This window comes from Notamacropus eugenii, chromosome 3, assembly GCF_028372415.1.
Source record: "Notamacropus eugenii isolate mMacEug1 chromosome 3, mMacEug1.pri_v2, whole genome shotgun sequence".
Classification (NCBI taxonomy): domain Eukaryota; kingdom Metazoa; phylum Chordata; class Mammalia; order Diprotodontia; family Macropodidae; genus Notamacropus; species Notamacropus eugenii.
The window spans coordinates 115,224,244-115,241,465 of NC_092874.1; the positions used below are offsets into that span (position 1 = coordinate 115,224,244).

Below are 17,222 nucleotides of genomic sequence, written 5' to 3' on the forward strand. Positions count from 1 at the left end.
CATTCTTCATTTCCAGATCTTAGATCGGTTTAAGACTCAGCTCAAATTCATCTCCTTCCAGACAGCTATTCTAGTTCCCCTAGTTGTTAGCTCTTTCTCTTTCACCCTAAGAACTAGGTGGCACAATGTATAGAACACTGGGCCTGCAGTCAGGAAGACCCCAGTTCAAATCAGGTTTCAGACATTTACTAGCTTTGTTACCCAGGGCAAGTCAATTCACTTAACTTCTATTTGTTTCAGTTGCCTCAAGTGTAAAATGGGGATAATAACAGTATTTAATTAATAGAGCGTTTGTGAGGATTAAATAAGATAATATTTGTAAAGCACTTATCATAAAGCCTGGCCCATTGTAGGTGCTTGTGTAAACGTTTATTTCCTTCCCCATCAAATCACTGCACATTTATTTTGTAGATATGTGCTTATGTGTTATTTGTACTTATTTGTGACCTTGTTTATCCCCTAGGACAGGGGTTCTTAATCTGAAGTCCATGAATCCCCAAGAGATCCATGGATAAAGTTTAGGAGGGGTCCATGAACTTGGATAGGAAAAAAAATTACATCTTTATTTTCACTAATCTTTGCTATGAATTTTATGAATTATTCTGAGAAAGTATTCCTTGACCTTACTAGACTGCCAAAGAGGTCCAGAATGCAAAATAAGGTTAAGAAAACCTGCCCTAGTCAGATGAAAGCTCTTTGAAGGGTGGTGCCGTCTCATTTTTGCATTGGTATCACCAGTGCCTAAAAATGGTGCTTAGTATGTGTTGTTGTTCAGTCTTTTTTCAGTTTTGTCCAACTCTTCATGACCCCATTGGGGATTTTCTTGGTAGAGATATTGAAATGGTTCTCTATTTCCTTCTCCAGCTCATGTTACAGGTGAGGAAACTGAGTAAACAGGGTTAAGTGACTTGCCCAGGATCACACAGCTAGTAAGTGTCTGAGGCCATTTGAACTTGGGAAGATAAGTCTTTCTGAATCCAGGCTTGGCCCTGTATCCTAGCTGCCCTGCCTAGTATGTAGTACACATTTAATAAATGCATATTCAGAATGGAAGGCTCAGTGACCTCATTTTAAACATCACATTTTCTCCTAGCTTTGTCTTTCCCCTATAAATTTATTGTTTGGAAAAAATAGATGTTTGGGGGGAAAAGCAACATATATTATTTGATTTACAAAAATAGAATGGTTCTCAGACCTGAAATTACAAAGAGGATGGGCTCAAATATGTCTAGTTAATATATTAATAACTACATCCTTTCTAAACCCAAAATAGCACATCAGCACATCATGTAAATCTAGTATAGTAAACAGCAAGATGTTTCATACCTTCCAGATGTTTCAGAAGTGCTCTGCTACTGTTGCCATGAGCTGAGATGAGTACAGTTTTGCCACTCTTCAGTTCAGGGGCAATCCTTTCAGTCCAATAGGGAAGAAGCCTGTCTAACACCTCTTTCAGGCTTTCCGAGCGAGGCAGCTGATCTACAGGCACGTCACAAACCTTGTATCTCCGATCATTGTAGATTTCATGATAGTAAGGATGAGATTCATCGATGGGAGGTGGAGATACATTATAGCTCCTTCTCCAGATTCTCACTTGCTCTTCTCCATGATTCAGTGCCATCTTCTCCCTATTAAGGCCTATAAGGGCCCCATAGTGCCTCTCATTGAGTCGCCAGGAGCTCTCCAACGGAACCCATTCCTGCCCCAGCTCTTCCAATATCAGCCAAGCAGTATGAATGGACCGATTAAGGACAGAGGTGAAGACAAGATCAAACTCAAAGTGTAGGGCTTTAAGTTGTTTGCCGCAGTTTCGGGCTTCCTGTTCTCCATCGCTGTTAAGCTTCTGATCCACCCAGCTACAAAAGCGGTTTTCCTTATTCCAAGCTCCTTCTCCATGCCTTAACAAGACAAGTTTATACTTGGCCATGATGATAGTGAGCTTCCCTACAGCTCTCAAATGGACCAACGTTTAATGATGGCAATGCATCTAGAAAGAGGAGAGAGAAAAGGCAAAATGAGTCATGCTCCTCCTCCTTCAACACTCTCACTTGGAAGAAGCAGAAAAGACAATAGGTATTCTTATTTATGATGGACAGCTTCCAAAGTGAATTAGCATGCCTTTGAACATCTTTTCACAACAGACCTACCTAGTCACTCACAGGCTACAGCACACTCTCCGACTATACCTTACAGATAATTAATTACAGGGAACCCAGTTGACTTATGTGCTAATTATAGAGTATCAATTAAGAGAACACCTACTACACCCAGATGGTCTGTGGTGTTTCCTCCAGATGCACAAGCTTTGTGTATTCATTCTGGGGAGAGAGGATTTAGTAGAATGAATTGTGTCAGGCAATGAATGACTGGTAGATGGGAACACATCTAACTTCTAATAGTGCCTCAGGCTTTGAAGAAGTCCCACCCACCTTAAAGTGTCTCCACTTTCTCTCACTGGGGAGAAAGGAGGTAGAGAAAATGAATTATTCAGGGGGTCTGGAAAGCTTACTTTCCCAAAGTCTATTGAAAATGGTCACCCAGAAAGGACCATGAGAATATCCATGCTGTGTATAGAAGTCATTCTGAAACATGGCAGCCATCATTATCACTATCCATATTTATATCAACAATCACCAAGTATTTATTAAACACACAGCATATGCCAGACACTGTGTTAGATGCTGAAGCTCCTAGATAGAAAGGGAGAGGGTGAGAGGAACTCTTTTTCTCTAAGGGACTTACATTCTATTTGGGGAGACAACAGATAAAAATAGAAGTAAATGTGATAGCTTTGAGAGGAAAGGAATCATCATTACTTAATTATTTTAAAAAGTACTCTCTCCTTATAACAGCCCTGGGTTAGGTAGGTAGTATAACCCATATTTTACAGATGAAAAAAACTAAGGCTCTGAAGTGAAGTAACCCCTCCAGAGTTACAGAGGTAATAGATCAGAGGCCATATTTAAATGCTTCTTCTCAGTCTTCAAATCCAGCCCTATTATACCATGCTACCTCTCATTTAAAATGAAAAAACAGATGCCACAGTTATCTCAAATAGATCCCCAAGCAAGGTTCTAAGGGGCTCGACGCACAACTAACAACCATAAAAAATACACAAAAGATGAACTTGACATGGTGGCACTCACCTGAACAGAGACATTTAACTTGGAGCAAGTCTCAGTCCTGCTATAAAGGGAAGCCTCTAGCAGGAAAAAAAAAGCATGAGCCACAAAAATAAGTTATCCAGTGCAGCTGGGTAAAGCTGTCTGGAGGAACAGATAAAACCCCAAGCAAGGTCTGAACAAGGTCAACGACAAGACAGATAGCAGGGCCTTCACACGTACACACTAGCCACACCCTTCAGAGTAAGAGCATCTAGTCCAGCCATGCAGCCAGTTACATGTCACAAATACACGGTATCAACCCAAATGACTGCTTAACCACATGCCTCCTTCCCCCCCAAAAAGGCCATTCTTTTCTAATCCTTGGTTCTTTCATGTGTAAAGTGAGGAGTTTCCACTAAGTAATCTCAAACAAATCTTGTTTGTTTCATAGACATCTTCGGCAGTCATCCAGTGAAGCGTATCCAGTGAACCCTCAGAACAAGGTTTTTAAATGCATAAAATAAAACCCACAGGATTAACAAAGGAAACCTATACCAAAATAGTCATCAAAGATGACGTGGCACAGTGGAGATAGTACCAGGCCTGGAGTTGGGGACACTCATCTTCCTGAGTTCAAATCTGACCTCAGACACTTACTAGCTGGGGGACCTTGGACAAGTCACTTAACCCTTTTGGCCTCAGTTTCCTCATCTATAAAATGAGCTACAGAAACCACTCCAGTATCTCTGACGAAACAAAACTCAAGGGTCAGAGAGAGTCAGACAAGACTGAAAAATGACTAAACAATAACAAAAATCAATTATTTAAAAACTAAGTGAATGGGCCCTAGATTAAGAAATGTTGCTTAATTAAGGGCTCCTCCTAACTCTAAAGCCTCTGTCAGTGACGCTCTGCTACATATCCAATTCATCTCATCTTCCTCCCACAAAGCACCAAAGCTTAGCCAGATGTTTGTTGAACAGTCATTTGACCACTACTTATTAAACAGCACAGTGTTTAGGTATTTGGAAAAGACAAAAAGATCATTAAGACGCAGTCCTAGCAGCGGTTAAATCATATCTATCCTGGTAAGTATGGCATGTATTTACACGCGTTAGCCCCCAACCTCTTTGATATTTGCAATGTGGGGAGAGAAGATTATGGGAATCATGGGGTTTGGGGCCTCCTCTGCTATTCTTAGCAACTCATTAATCTTTGAGATTCTTTCCCTGTTTACTAAAAGACAGTGATTCACCCAGAAATATATCGTCATCAGTAGCAAGGTTAAGACTCTAGACTCAACATTTCTCTCTCTCTTTAGAAGTGTCTAGGGCCACAGGAAAATGCCTTTTAAAAGGAGCCTGAGGGTTTGTGAGAAACAAAGGAGGGAGAAGATCTGGAAGTAATTAAGATGAGGTAGCATTTACATTTAAGATTTCTCTTTTTCCGTAACTTTGGGCCTTAAGCATTTCTTTGTTTGGAGCTAGAGCAAGGTTACAGTGATTTAGGGCTAGGACAGCTCAAGTCTGTTTAACTAGCTAGAATATCACTGGTGTAGAGGTAAGGGAAAGAGAAGGGAAAAAAGGAGGGAGGGAGGGAAGGAGTTTAAAGGCAGTCAGGCAAGAAGTGATTAGTTCTGGCTCTCCCCTCAAAAGTAATTAGTGCCAAGCTGCAACTGTCTTCTCAAGAGGGCCCCGTAAGATGTAGTAGCTATCTTTAAAGTAGTATTTTGTGTGTGTGTGTGTGTGTGTGTGTGTGTGTGTACACACGAGTGCACAATACACAATATACTCACCTGTGTATATTGTGCACATATGTGTGCATACATACACATATGCATATATACATCCACGAATGTATATACATATGCACATGGGAGGAAAAGGTAGAATCCTTCTCACTACCGCCAGTATACATAACAACAAATACATAGAGGAAGGGCGAAGGGGATGATTATACAAGAATAAATGCTAAATACATGAGTACTAGAAAAAACATTGACTACTGAGTCATAGGGTCTAGATTCACATTCTGGTTCCACTTCCTACTACCTATGTGACCCTGGGCAAGTCATATAACATCCAGGTCTAGGTTTCCTCTTCTATGAAATGAAAGGGTTAGACTAGATTTTTGTAGGGGTGTCTCCTGGCTTTAACATCTATTATCCTAATATAAATACATTATAAATGTTAGTTTACATTACACTGATGCCTCATCAGAAGGTGACCCTAGAGTCTCAGGGGTTATGTCAACAGATGGCTCAGATTTCACTCAGCTGAAAAAGTAGATTACGGCACCAGTCGTAAGTATCTGTTATTGGATATTATGATCAAGTGGCCTCAGACTAATTTTTGACGGGGGAGGGAGGGTGGAGAGACAGCAATTCTGAGACCATCTAAGTTGCAGTGGGTTTACAATGTGCATCAGTGAAGGGAAATAATTAAATTACAGATCACTGATACATGCATAAAATTATATTTATAATATATTATAATATCTTATATAATATGTTCTATATAATATAAAATATAATGTGTATGTATGTATATAGTAGCCAACAAAACACTAGACCAGGAATTTAGCTTTGCTCCCCAGAGATCTTTATTTAAAAAGGGTCAGTTTCCTTTTGAATTCTGTGTCTCTGTCTTCCTTCTCTCTCTAGTTTTTAGCACAGTGCCCTAAAATACTCATTGTTTAGTGAACTGAATTTCTGTCCTAGTTCTCCCAAATGACAATTCTCATTTTCCTGTTGCTGCAAATGCTTGCAAAAGAAACAGTGAGGTTATGGTGCTTTGAAGCTCAAGAGGCTCACCTTACAACGTACAGAGTAAGAGGGCAGGTTTCGCAAAACGTTTCCAAGTTGGGGCGTATCTCTAGGATAGTAACACAGAGTTAGGAGGGCCCCTGAGGGGCCTCGTTTCACAGATGAGGAAACTGGGGCCCCAAGAAGTAAAGTCAAACATCTTATGTTGAAAAATGTTTAAAGGACACTAATACTATGGCATAGTATATTATACACATGCTTTGAATGAAAAAAATCCCATGGTTGGAAACCAGACGTATAAGGCAACAAAGGAACCAGTTTGGAGTGTTATTCTACTGCTTTGGCCACTACAATTTCAGCACAACAACACTGAGTGAGTACTAATGACTGTTGTAAAACAGGACTGACTGGAATTGAGGGGTACAAAGCTCTATACCTACAGACTTTAGCAAAAAGAGAAGCCAGGAATTTGAAGTCCATCAGCATACACTTCAGCAGGAAAAGGTCAGCTCAGTAAGGGGCATACACATACATGTGTATACACACACACACACACACACACACACTCTTAAAAATCTAGGTTTACAAAAAAGTTGAAAACTTTTTTTTTAAATAGTCACTATATAAATACAACCAACTAGCAATTGTTCAGAGGGTGACAGTGCAACGGGAATGGACATGGTCTCTATTCTATTGTTCTACACCAAGGAAGAAGCCTCATGGGGAAGGAAGGAAGGAAGGAAGGAAGGAAGGAAGGAAGGAAGGAAGGAAGGAAGGAAGGAAGGAAGGAAGGAAGGAAGGAAGGAAGGAAGGAAGGAAGGAAGGAAGGAGTAAAGGAGGGAGGGAGGGAGGGAAAGAGAAAGAAAGAATGAAAGAAAGAAAGAAAAAAAAGATAGAAAGGCAATAGTTCTATTGTCCTCTGCCTTAGACCACAGCTAGGATCTGTGATTCTGAAACCTCTTTTCATAAGAGCACTCACTAACAAGCTGGAATGGATCTAAATGAAGTGGATCAGGTTAAAGGTCATGTCAAGAGAATCTATTAGATTAGATTAACCTATTAATCTATTAATTAGATTAGAACAGGGGCACTCTACCTTCACTTAAGCCCTTCTTAACTCTCTCCTAGACTAATGCTGCCACAGCCTTTTAAAAGGATTCCTGGCTTCCAATTCCTCTTTTCTCCAATCCAACCTCTCTCTACAGGTATCAAAAATAATCTTCTAAACGTGTAATTTTTGGATATGGCCAACGTGGGGAATTTGTTCTGCTAGACTACACACAGTTGTTAAGAGAGCTTCATTTCATCTTTTTTCGGGGGGTGAGGGGTGGGAAGGAAAGAATAGATCTTTGTTAATTCAAAAATAATCTTCTCAAAGCATAAATCTGATCTTCTGACTCCCTGGTTCCAGAACTTCAAGTGGGTTCCTATTGCCACTGGGATAAAATACAAACTCCTCAGTTTGGTATTTAAAAGTCCCACATGTTGTGAAAATGAATGTTAAAAGTTAAATAAATAAATAAAAAGTCCCACATGGACTCATAATGAAAAATGCTACCTACCTCCAGAAAAAGAAATGCTGGAGTCTATATGCAAACTGATCCTTTTTTTTTTTTTTTTTGACATTCTTTATTATCCTTGGATTTCTTTTTCTTTTGGTCTACATTTTCTTTTACAACGTGGGTAATATGGAAATGTTGTATTTCACTGCGCATGGATATTTTATATCAAAATGCTTGCCTTCTCAAGGAGGGAAAGAATTGAGAACTCAAAATTTTTAAAAAATGAATGTTAAAAAAAACTGCTTACTTGTAATTGAGTAGGGGGAAATAAAATCAAAGTCTTCCATGATGAAGGACTACCTTTCCAGACTTTTCCCATTACTTTTTTCATATGCTCTTTGTTACAAGCCAAATTGGTTTCCTGGCTCTTCCCTAAAGTCCTCTCAACTCCCTAATCATTAGTGAGATCTCCCTCCTTAATCATGTACATACATGTTTATCCCTGGTAGAATAAATTCTTTGAGTTGTTTCTCCCTCTCATTTTTGTCAGGGTATCCCTAGCACCTGATACATAGTAGATGCTTAATAAATGTTTATTGGATTGCTTCTGTGGAGGGATCCAAGCCACTTGAGCCTAGAAGAAAGACTATTTAAAGAGTTAGGCATGGCTTGGGTCTTTTGAGAACTTTGTTATAGGAAAGAGGGATTAAGGGTATGCTGCAGAATGAGAAGAGAGGGTGGAATGTGGATTTTGGCTTAATATGAAAAAAAGCAATTAGGAAAGTCCCAAAATAGAACGGACTATCTCTGGGGTAGTGAGTTCTTGGTCAAAGAAGGTATTCAAACAAAAGCTGGAACACTTGTTATGGATGCTATAAAGGACTTTTTGTTTCAGGTTGAGATTTAATCCTAGAAAAGGGAGGTGGAGGGGGAAAGGGAAGAGGGCCCCAGTTTCCCTTTATTTTAAAGAAGGTCAAGCCTTCTCTTATCTTAAAAAAAAAAAAACAAAACCCAAAGCAGGCCTAAAAAATAAGTAAACACACCTTATCTCTCCTCTCCCCCACCTTCAATATATTCTCTAATGCTCCTCCTACTTTTCCCTACCCTAACTGTTTTATCTTTATGACCTATTGTAGTAGGTGTTGTTGAACACACTCATACAGTGTTGTAGAAATGCATTGAAACTCAAAGGGAAACCAAAAAGGAACAACTGGGGATGGGGGGGGGGGGCACCAGGGTAAGTGGCAGGATATTGCCAATAATGCCTGGAAGAGAATAGCTACAAGAAAAAATAAACTTCCTGATAAGTAAACTAAAGGGGGGTGGGGGGGAGAAAAGCAAAAGCCTAAAATCTATTATTAAATCAGCCATCAATCTGAGGATGCCTGAACAAATTGTATTACATATGAAGGTAATGGAATTCACACTAAGAAATGATGGGAAAAAATCCCTTGTAGTATGGACTGAGTAGAACTAGGGGAATAATTATGTAAGGACCACAACATTGTGAATACATCTATATATGTACATTACTTCCTTAGCTAGAATGTAAGTTTCCCAAGAAGAGGGAGTTTTTCACTCATGTTTTGTAACCCCAGCCTTCAGCGACTCACATCTGCTTGGCTCTTTTTAAATGATTGTTGATTGGTCTATGAAAGCTATACTAGCAGAGCCCAAGTCCTGGTTTGTCAGACCAAACTTAAGTGTGGTCCTAATGATGAATTTTGTGACAAGCCATCTAGTTATGTTATGTGAGCTTCATCACTAGGAGGCAGGCCACTAGGTGAGTCTGTGGGCTGATTCTAGTTCAAATTCAGCCTCAGATTTCTTACTAGTACTCTGAGACACTTGGGCAAGTCACTTAGCTTCTCCCTACCTTTTTAAGGTAAGCTACAGTTCCCATAACTGTAAAATGGGAATAATATAGCACCTACCTCACAAGGTTGTTGTGGGGATCAAAGGGGATAATATTTGTACAACACTTAGCACGGTGTAGGTGCTGTATAAATACTTGGTCCCTTCCTCCCTTCTTTTGGTCACTGCAATTCATGAAGATCACTTAAGGTATAATGGAGTTACAATCTGCATCAGTGCTTATGCTAAAGAAATCAGGGATTTTTTTTTTCTTCCTACTGCTATCATAGTTCCTTTCAATGGTGGATGACTCTGGAGGAGAAAGTGGGGACTTTGCACAGCCCTTCCTCACTTCAATCCAATTCACTTGCACGTCATGGCATCACCTCCCTGGCGCCATGGTCCTCTTCCAGAATGAAGGACAAACAACACTACCTCCTCCACTCCTACCTCCTATTCTTCTGGATTCTTGAGGGTTCTTGCTCTTCTATCATTATACTTGCTTCCTCCAACATCTCATCTGTTCTTATGGCTTTAAATTCTTGCTTCTAAATAGGTAACTTCCAAATTGGCATCTCTGTCCCTGTCTTGTGATACATCAATGTGTCCCAAGATAAATCCCTTTGACAGGTAAATACCCCCACTTCTCTAGCAATGCTTCCTTGTTATCACCAGGTGGATCAATGGTAGAGATTTGCCTTCTAAAGTTATGGCCCTGGGATTTATGGTCCTTTCCTTCCCTTTTCCTCCTAACACTATCCTTTCCTTCCCTCCTCCCCCCACTCCGCATCCACCAAGGCCTATTGATTGTATAGTACAGTTATCTTTGTACGAAGCATGAGAGTATTTGTTATAGTTCAAAGGAAGCTCAGCAGGATGATTTCAGAAAAACCTGGAAAGACTTCCATGAACTGATGCAGAGTGAAATGAATAGAACCAGGAGAACATTGTACACAGTAACAGCAACATTGTACAATGATCAACTGTGAATACTCACCTATTCTCAGCAATATAATGATGTAAGAGACAATTCCAAAGAACTTATGATAAAAAATTATATCTGTCTCCAGAGAAATAACTGATGGAATCTGAATACAGACTAAAGCATACATTTTTTTCACTTTCTCTCATTTTTATTGGGAAAAAAATATTTAAAAATAGATACAAGGTAATGTGAGGGAAGGCAGCAGGTGGGAATAGGAAATCTGAAAAGACTTCCTATAGAATGGCTTGAATTAAGCCTTTAAGAAAACCAGAGATTCCAAAATATTGAGGTGAGGAGGGGGTCAGGAGGGGGGTGGGGGGGAGTGTTGCAGGCAGCCAGCACGGAGGCATGGAGATGGTCATTGAAAATGGAGTGCCACATATGAGGAAGAGTTACATCCCTGCCTTTTGACATGACAATCTCAACTGAACAACACATGGAAATCAACCAGGAACATCAATATTGGTTAAACCTTCATTCACCTACACATCTAACTGGGATGTCCTAGCATTACTTTTGGTAGGTAACATTTCCATGCTTAACCTCCACCCCCAATTTAAATGTTCTTTTCCTCAGACCAGTCTGAATTCCTTCATTAATTCCCAGATTTGGGGGTTAGACATATTTGTTATGCCTTTCACCAGAGCTGAAGTCTATATTCCCATTTGTATAAAGAATATCTCAACCTGGATATCTTATACAAAACTATTCTCCAAACCTCCTTAACCTTAGATAAGGGAGAAAAAAAATGACACCTCTGCAACTACACCACCTCTGTATCTCTGTTCTAAGGTAGAAACCTATTGATCATATACTTTCTTTTTTATCCCCCAAGAGTTGATCTGTGACCATATTTCATCATGCACTCCCTTGAAAATCTCTGGCATTTGACTCTTGCTTTAGCCCCCTAGGCCAGGATTATGACCTCTGGATTACTAAAGAAGCCTCCTTACTGATGTCCCTGCTTCTAGTGTCCTTACCAGTGCAGCCTGTAGACCACTTCCAGATTAGGTTTCTGTTGTCATCATGTCTCTACCCAGTTTAGAAAAATCTCCCATGGCATCAAGTCCAAGCTTTCAAATTCTGGCTTTCAATAGCCTGTAGAATTTGGCTCTAACAATATTTGCTTTCTGCTACACCTCGGACAACTTCAGCTCCAGGCAGGTTGGTCTTTCCACAGTCTCTTCCTCTCCCCAGTCCCAGAGATCACTCCTGTGCCTTTGCTGAGGCAGTTGGCCCTGCCTGGAATGCCCTCCTCTTTCCTACCTTCCCAAATGTCACCTTTCCTTTGAAACCTCATTTACATTCTATCTTTTCCACAACACCAGCCCCCCAAAATTTTACCCTCCTCCAACTTCATTAGTACCAAATAATTTAACACTTCATTGTTCACCCATCTTGACTCCCACTGGAATTAAAGACCCTCAAGGTCAGGGATGAAGTCTTTATATATGTCTTCTGTATCTCCTTCAGTAAAGAGAAGTGGTATGGAGTGGTCTTAGAATCAAGAAGATCTGGTTTTAAGTCCAGCCTGGGTGAGGCTAGGGAAAGTTCCATAACCTCTTAATGACCTTAGGCAACTCCAATTAAGTTGCATGTAGGGGAGTCCCTGGTCTACATGGGTGGAAGAATTTTCCCTAACTTAGGTTCCCCTGATGAAGTCACAAGTCTGGAACCCGCCCCGTTAAAACAAACAACTCTTCATCATCTTACTGAATGCTTAGACGACTAACAGGTCTCTTTACTGGGGGGTTTCTTATGAAAGAGTGGAAGATGAAACATTTTATCTTTTTAAGTTGTTACAGACACAATCCCCTGCCCCAATCTATTGTTATTGTATTATGAGAATGTTAAACATCTGTGAGATGCCTTTACTTGATAGAAGCTTTGCTGAGCCAAGCCTAGTTAGTGTGTTCAGAAGCAGTTTTCATGTGGTCATCTTGTAAAAAAAAAAAAAAAATGTGTTTTGAGGAAGCAATCCATTCTATAAACGTTCACGAGAAATCACGCAAACAGCAAAGGTTTAAGTATTCATTCCTTTATGGGAAATATATTTACTGTTTAAGAAAACCTTATTTCCCCTTTGGGATAGTTTTCTCATTTTACAGTGGCCCTCTAAATGGACAAACTTTTTGGCAGAGGACAATTCAAGATCAAGGCCATGGCCTGTTGGACATGGGAGGATGTCCTTTTCATATTATTCTATCCGTTAAAATAGCTTCTATGCATGCAAGCAATCCTTTCACATATATAATCTCAATTGGTCCTCGTGATAAACCCTGTAGTACAGTTGTCACTACTCTACAGAAAAGGAACCTGTGGCTCTGAGACAGAGGTTAGGTGACTTGCCCAATGTCACACAGCTAGTAAGTGGTGGGCTGAGTACTAACCTTGCTGGTACTTTCCCCCCAAATCTAGGCTTCTTCTTTTGCCATTATATCTATGTCAGTGATCCCTAGGAAATGTTCCAATGTTTAAGGATTGCCACAGCTTTACATTCGTATACCTTCCACAGGTGAGTTTTCTCCTTTCTACAAATATCCATGGATCATATTCTTTTTACACTGTGCAAGTGCCTGCAGTTAACACAACTAGCTGGCAGGCATTGCTGTCTAACGCTACATAGTACAAGCTGAAAATCCTCTAATACATTTGTCCTTATAAAGTGAACCAGTGGCCTATTTTGTCAACTCTTGTTTACTCGGAACAAGAGCACCCCAAATCCATCCTAACCTAGCCCTCTCCTCTCTTACCAGCTTTCTTATACCTTACTCCCTGATAATATTCTTTGATTCAGTGACACTGGTCTCCTGGCTGTTCCATGAATAAAACACTCCATCTCTCGGCTCCAGCTCTGGGCCATGCCTGGAATGTTCTACCTCTTCTACTCTAACTAGTGACTTCCCTTTGGGGGAGGACTCTTTTAGGTCCATACTTTTTACTGGAAGCCTTCCCCAACCCCTCTTAATTCTAGTGTCTTTCCTCTGTTAATTATTTCCTATTTACCCTGTACCTAACTTATTTGTGTGTGTGTGTATACATATATATGTGTATGTGTATGTGTGTGTGTATGTGTGTATGTATTTGCATGTTGTCGTCCCCCATTAGATTGTGAGTTCCTTGAGGTCAAGAACTGCTTTTTTGCCTTTTTTTCTATTTTTAAATTCCCAGTGTTTTTAGCACAATACCTAGCACATAATGGACTCTTAATAAATGTTTATTGGCTGATCAATTGGTTCCTAGGAGGAGATACTAGTAAATGAAGATGAGGCAGAAGACTACAACAGGGTGAGCCTTATCTTAGTTGAAGTAGAGGAATTTCTTAGGCTTTCTAAATAAAAATCCTCCTTTCCCAAGGATGCCAAATTTATTGATTAAAAAAAACACACACACACAATAACCCAATCACAATTATATACATGCACAAGCACTTGTCTGTTGGCAAAGGTTCATGGAAGCTTAGAGCTAGATGAAGCTTTGGGTCCAATCCCCTTATTTCACAGATAAAAAAACAGATCCAGAGAGACTGAGGATCATAGGATTATACAGCCAGGGTGGGAAGGGACCTAGAGGCCACCTAGGGCAACCTCCTCATTTTATAGATGAGAAAATGGAAGCTCAGGGAAGTCAGGTGATATGCCCAAAGTTACAAATGTAGTAAACATGAGAAGCAGAATTTGAATCCAGCTCCTCTGGCTCCAGAGCTAGGCTCTTTTCATTATACTAAGGTCACACTGCTTATAAGTGGTCAAGGGTCAGTAAGATGGCAGACCCTGCACTCTACCTTCTGCCCAACTGCTGACCCCATCATATAGTCTCCTCCGATCTGAATCTAACAGGTTCCTAGAAAGCAGTGCCTCTCAGTCCTATTTATTTCCCCAGCACTTAAGAAATGTTTTTTCATTTGCTCATTCCTAAACCCTTCCTTAAATATAAATGAATTACATTTAAAAAATCAACATCTATTCCATGAGAATATTGACTCCCTGCCCATGTGCCCTTATACTTACTTGTCAAAAAAGACACTCAGTAGATGACATTCCTCCAATACCCTTCCCATTCAACCACCTTCCTCCCCCTCACCCTGAATTTGCACTCCTCTTCCCTGGTCTCTTTTTTGAACAAACTGAAGGAATTGAATGCTGACTCAGGAAACAAAGATTGTCAAAAATTGGCATACTTGGATCAGCAGAAGCCAGGGCTTAATAAAGGAGAACAAAGATTGTTTCTTGCCCTGGGCAACACCCCCAATGCCAAGCTGGTTTCTCTTAAATAACACAGTTTCAATCTGCTAGCACATTCGAGCTTCTACTCCCTCTGTATTTAGGGCCCTGGCTAGCTAGGATCATAGGTTCATAGAGGGGGTGAAAGGAAGGAAAGTGATTCTGGCAAATACTCAGCAGTTGGGAAACCAGGTGCAATTCAGACAGGAATCAGGAGTGATAGCACTTAGACCCACACCAGTCACAGTCCCTCTGCTCAGCCTATAGCATTGAGTGGAAAGGTGGCAGAGAAATGAGGAAAGGAAGTGGAGGAGATAGGGGAAGTAGGGCTACCAGGGGTGCGCTAGAGCAGATCGGAAGGGAGAGGTGATTGTTACATTTTAGTGTGAGCATCTGCTCCGTGAAAGTTGGCAAATGCTACAAAATCAAGGCTTCACGCGTTGTTTATAGTTTAGACTTAAGAAAGTGAGAGGGGAAAATGTTAATGCTGATTAAATTTTAAAGTATATCCTTCCTTACATACTCTCTTTTGGAGAGCCAGTGGTTAAACATTTAGCAGCACAACACTGAACTCAACACAAGTTATGGCTGGAAATAAGAGAAGGGCTTAGAGTTAGAGGGAGTGGAGTTTAAAAACTTCCTAGGAGCACATAGAAATCTTAGGCCTACCCTAACACAAATGCATTAGGCTTCTGGTTACCGTTTAATCAGTTTGTTTTCCATAAGTTTGCCAGGTTAGTAGACCAATTTCAATGAAATTGAACTTATCATTACAATTTTACTCTATGCACAGGGCAAGGATCTCCCAGATCCCTGAAGGTCCTTCCATACATACTCTTTGGCAATATTAGAGATCTTCTGTAGCAATTACTACTCAGAAAGACTTTGAACATCCAGGGACTTGGAAACATTTTTGTTACAGATTTTGATATTCTAATAGTTGATGTATATCTGTTTTATATCTCTAGCAGCACATAATGAAGGGCTAAGGCCCACTATAGGGAAGAATTATTTATAAATCAAGGTTTAAAAATCCCAGTTAAGTTTTTGCATCATATACCCTTAGAGCTGGAAGGAACTTTGAACATCACTGAACTGGATCCTTCAGGGGTGGGGAACCTGTGACCCTAAGACCACATGTGACCCTCTAGGTCCTCAAGTGAAGCCCTTTGACTGAATCCAAACTTCACAGAACAAATTCCCTTAATAAAAGATTTTGTTCTGTAAAACTTGGATTCAGGCCAAAGGGTCTTCATCTCTGCATCTTTCATAAGGGAATTTAGTCCCTTTGTGGTCAAAATTTATTTATCCAAGGACACAAAATTTATTGACCACAGGAGAATTAGTACTAAGACCTCTTAAGTAGTCAAATGTTCTTTGTTTACAATAAACTCTTATGCCTTTTTTACTATCGCAACGCCTATTAGTGAATGAGTGCATTGCCACTGAGGAGCCTAGGTTGTCAATAATTTCACAATCAATAGTCATTAAGCATTTACAAAGTGTTTACTCAGTGCCAGGGATTATGCTCCAATAAATAATCACCTTTTACCTTCAAAAAGGTTACATGCTATCAGAGGAAACAATTTGTGCACAAATAAGATGTGCACATTAACCCTTGAGAATCATTCAAAACAGCTACAAATAGAAATTTTATCCAAGCGTTTAGTAATTATTCTTTCCCACTAGGTAAAGTAACAGAATTTCAGAACTGGAAGGAACCTCAGAGGCCAGTAGGTTCAACTTGTACCTTAACAAGAATTCTTTCTACAACATTCCTTATAAGGGTTCTCCAGCCTTTGCTTGAAGACCAGTCTCTAGTGAAGGGGAATTCCTTCCTTCCTGAGGCAGACCATTTCACTTTTGGATTCTTGACATCTTTAGGAAATATTTTCCTTCGAGACAGCTAGGTCGGTCACTGGGCCTGAAATTAGGAAATCCTGCATTCAATTGGACAATTACTAGCTGTGTGATCCAGGGCAAGTCACTTAACTTCTGTCTGCCTCAGTTTCCTCAACTAGAGATATAGAATAGCACAAGATAATAGCATCTATCTTCCACAGTTGTTAGGAGGCTCAAATAAGACAATATTTGTAAAGCACTCAGTACAGAGCTTAGAACACAGTAGCCACTTGGTAAGTTCTTGTTCATTTCTTTCTTTCCATACAATCTGTCTTGACAACTTCTACCATTGTTCCTAATTTTATCTCCTAGGAACAAGCAGAACAAATTTAATCCCTCTTTCATAAGACAATCCTTGAAATATTTCAAGACATCTATCCTGTGCCCCTCCACATCTATCCCCTCCCTACTACTACCAAGTCATCTCTTATGCCTAAATATTCTAAGTTCCTCTAATTAGTCCTTATACAACAAAATCATGAAACCCTCCATTTTCCTAGTCACTCTCCATTTTATTAATGACCTTCCTAAAATGTGGCCCAGAAATGAACACATTACTCTGATCATCCCAGAGCAGACTGCTGCTAAGGCTATTAGGGTTTTAAGAACAAACAAAAATCAGTATTTGCCCTCAAGGAACCTACACTTTATCAGGGGACACAACACCTACACATATCAAGTACATATGCCAAAACAGAGGTACAAATAAAAGTATAATCCAAACTTGATTCATATTGTGCTTGCAGTTAACTAAAACCTCAAGGTCTTTATCAAATGGTCTAGACATCTTTCACTCTTCTTGTGCTAATGAAATTTTTGCTTTTTGAACCCCAAGGATGACTTTACATTTATCCTGAGTTTTATCTTGTTAGATTGAGCCCAATGTTC

General features: G+C 40.0%; 1 protein-coding gene across 3 annotated transcripts in view; it reads right to left on the reverse strand.

Moving 5' to 3' along the window:
* The window catches only part of BPGM (bisphosphoglycerate mutase), a 43,793-nt gene that overhangs the window by 24,940 nt on the left and 1,631 nt on the right, over nt 1-17,222 (reverse strand). Inside the window, exons 2-3 of one of the 3 annotated variants that reach the window (XM_072652700.1) lie at nt 16,183-16,356; nt 1,327-1,987 (exon numbers count right to left, since the gene is read on the reverse strand). In XM_072652700.1, the coding sequence (XP_072508801.1) occupies nt 1,327-1,927 (601 nt within the window). In that variant the 5' untranslated portion in view covers nt 1,928-1,987; nt 16,183-16,356. Of the gene's footprint in view, nt 1-1,326; nt 1,988-3,146; nt 3,316-16,182; nt 16,357-17,222 lie in introns of those variants that run through there. The other 2 variants (XM_072652701.1, XM_072652699.1) reach the window with 2 other exon arrangements.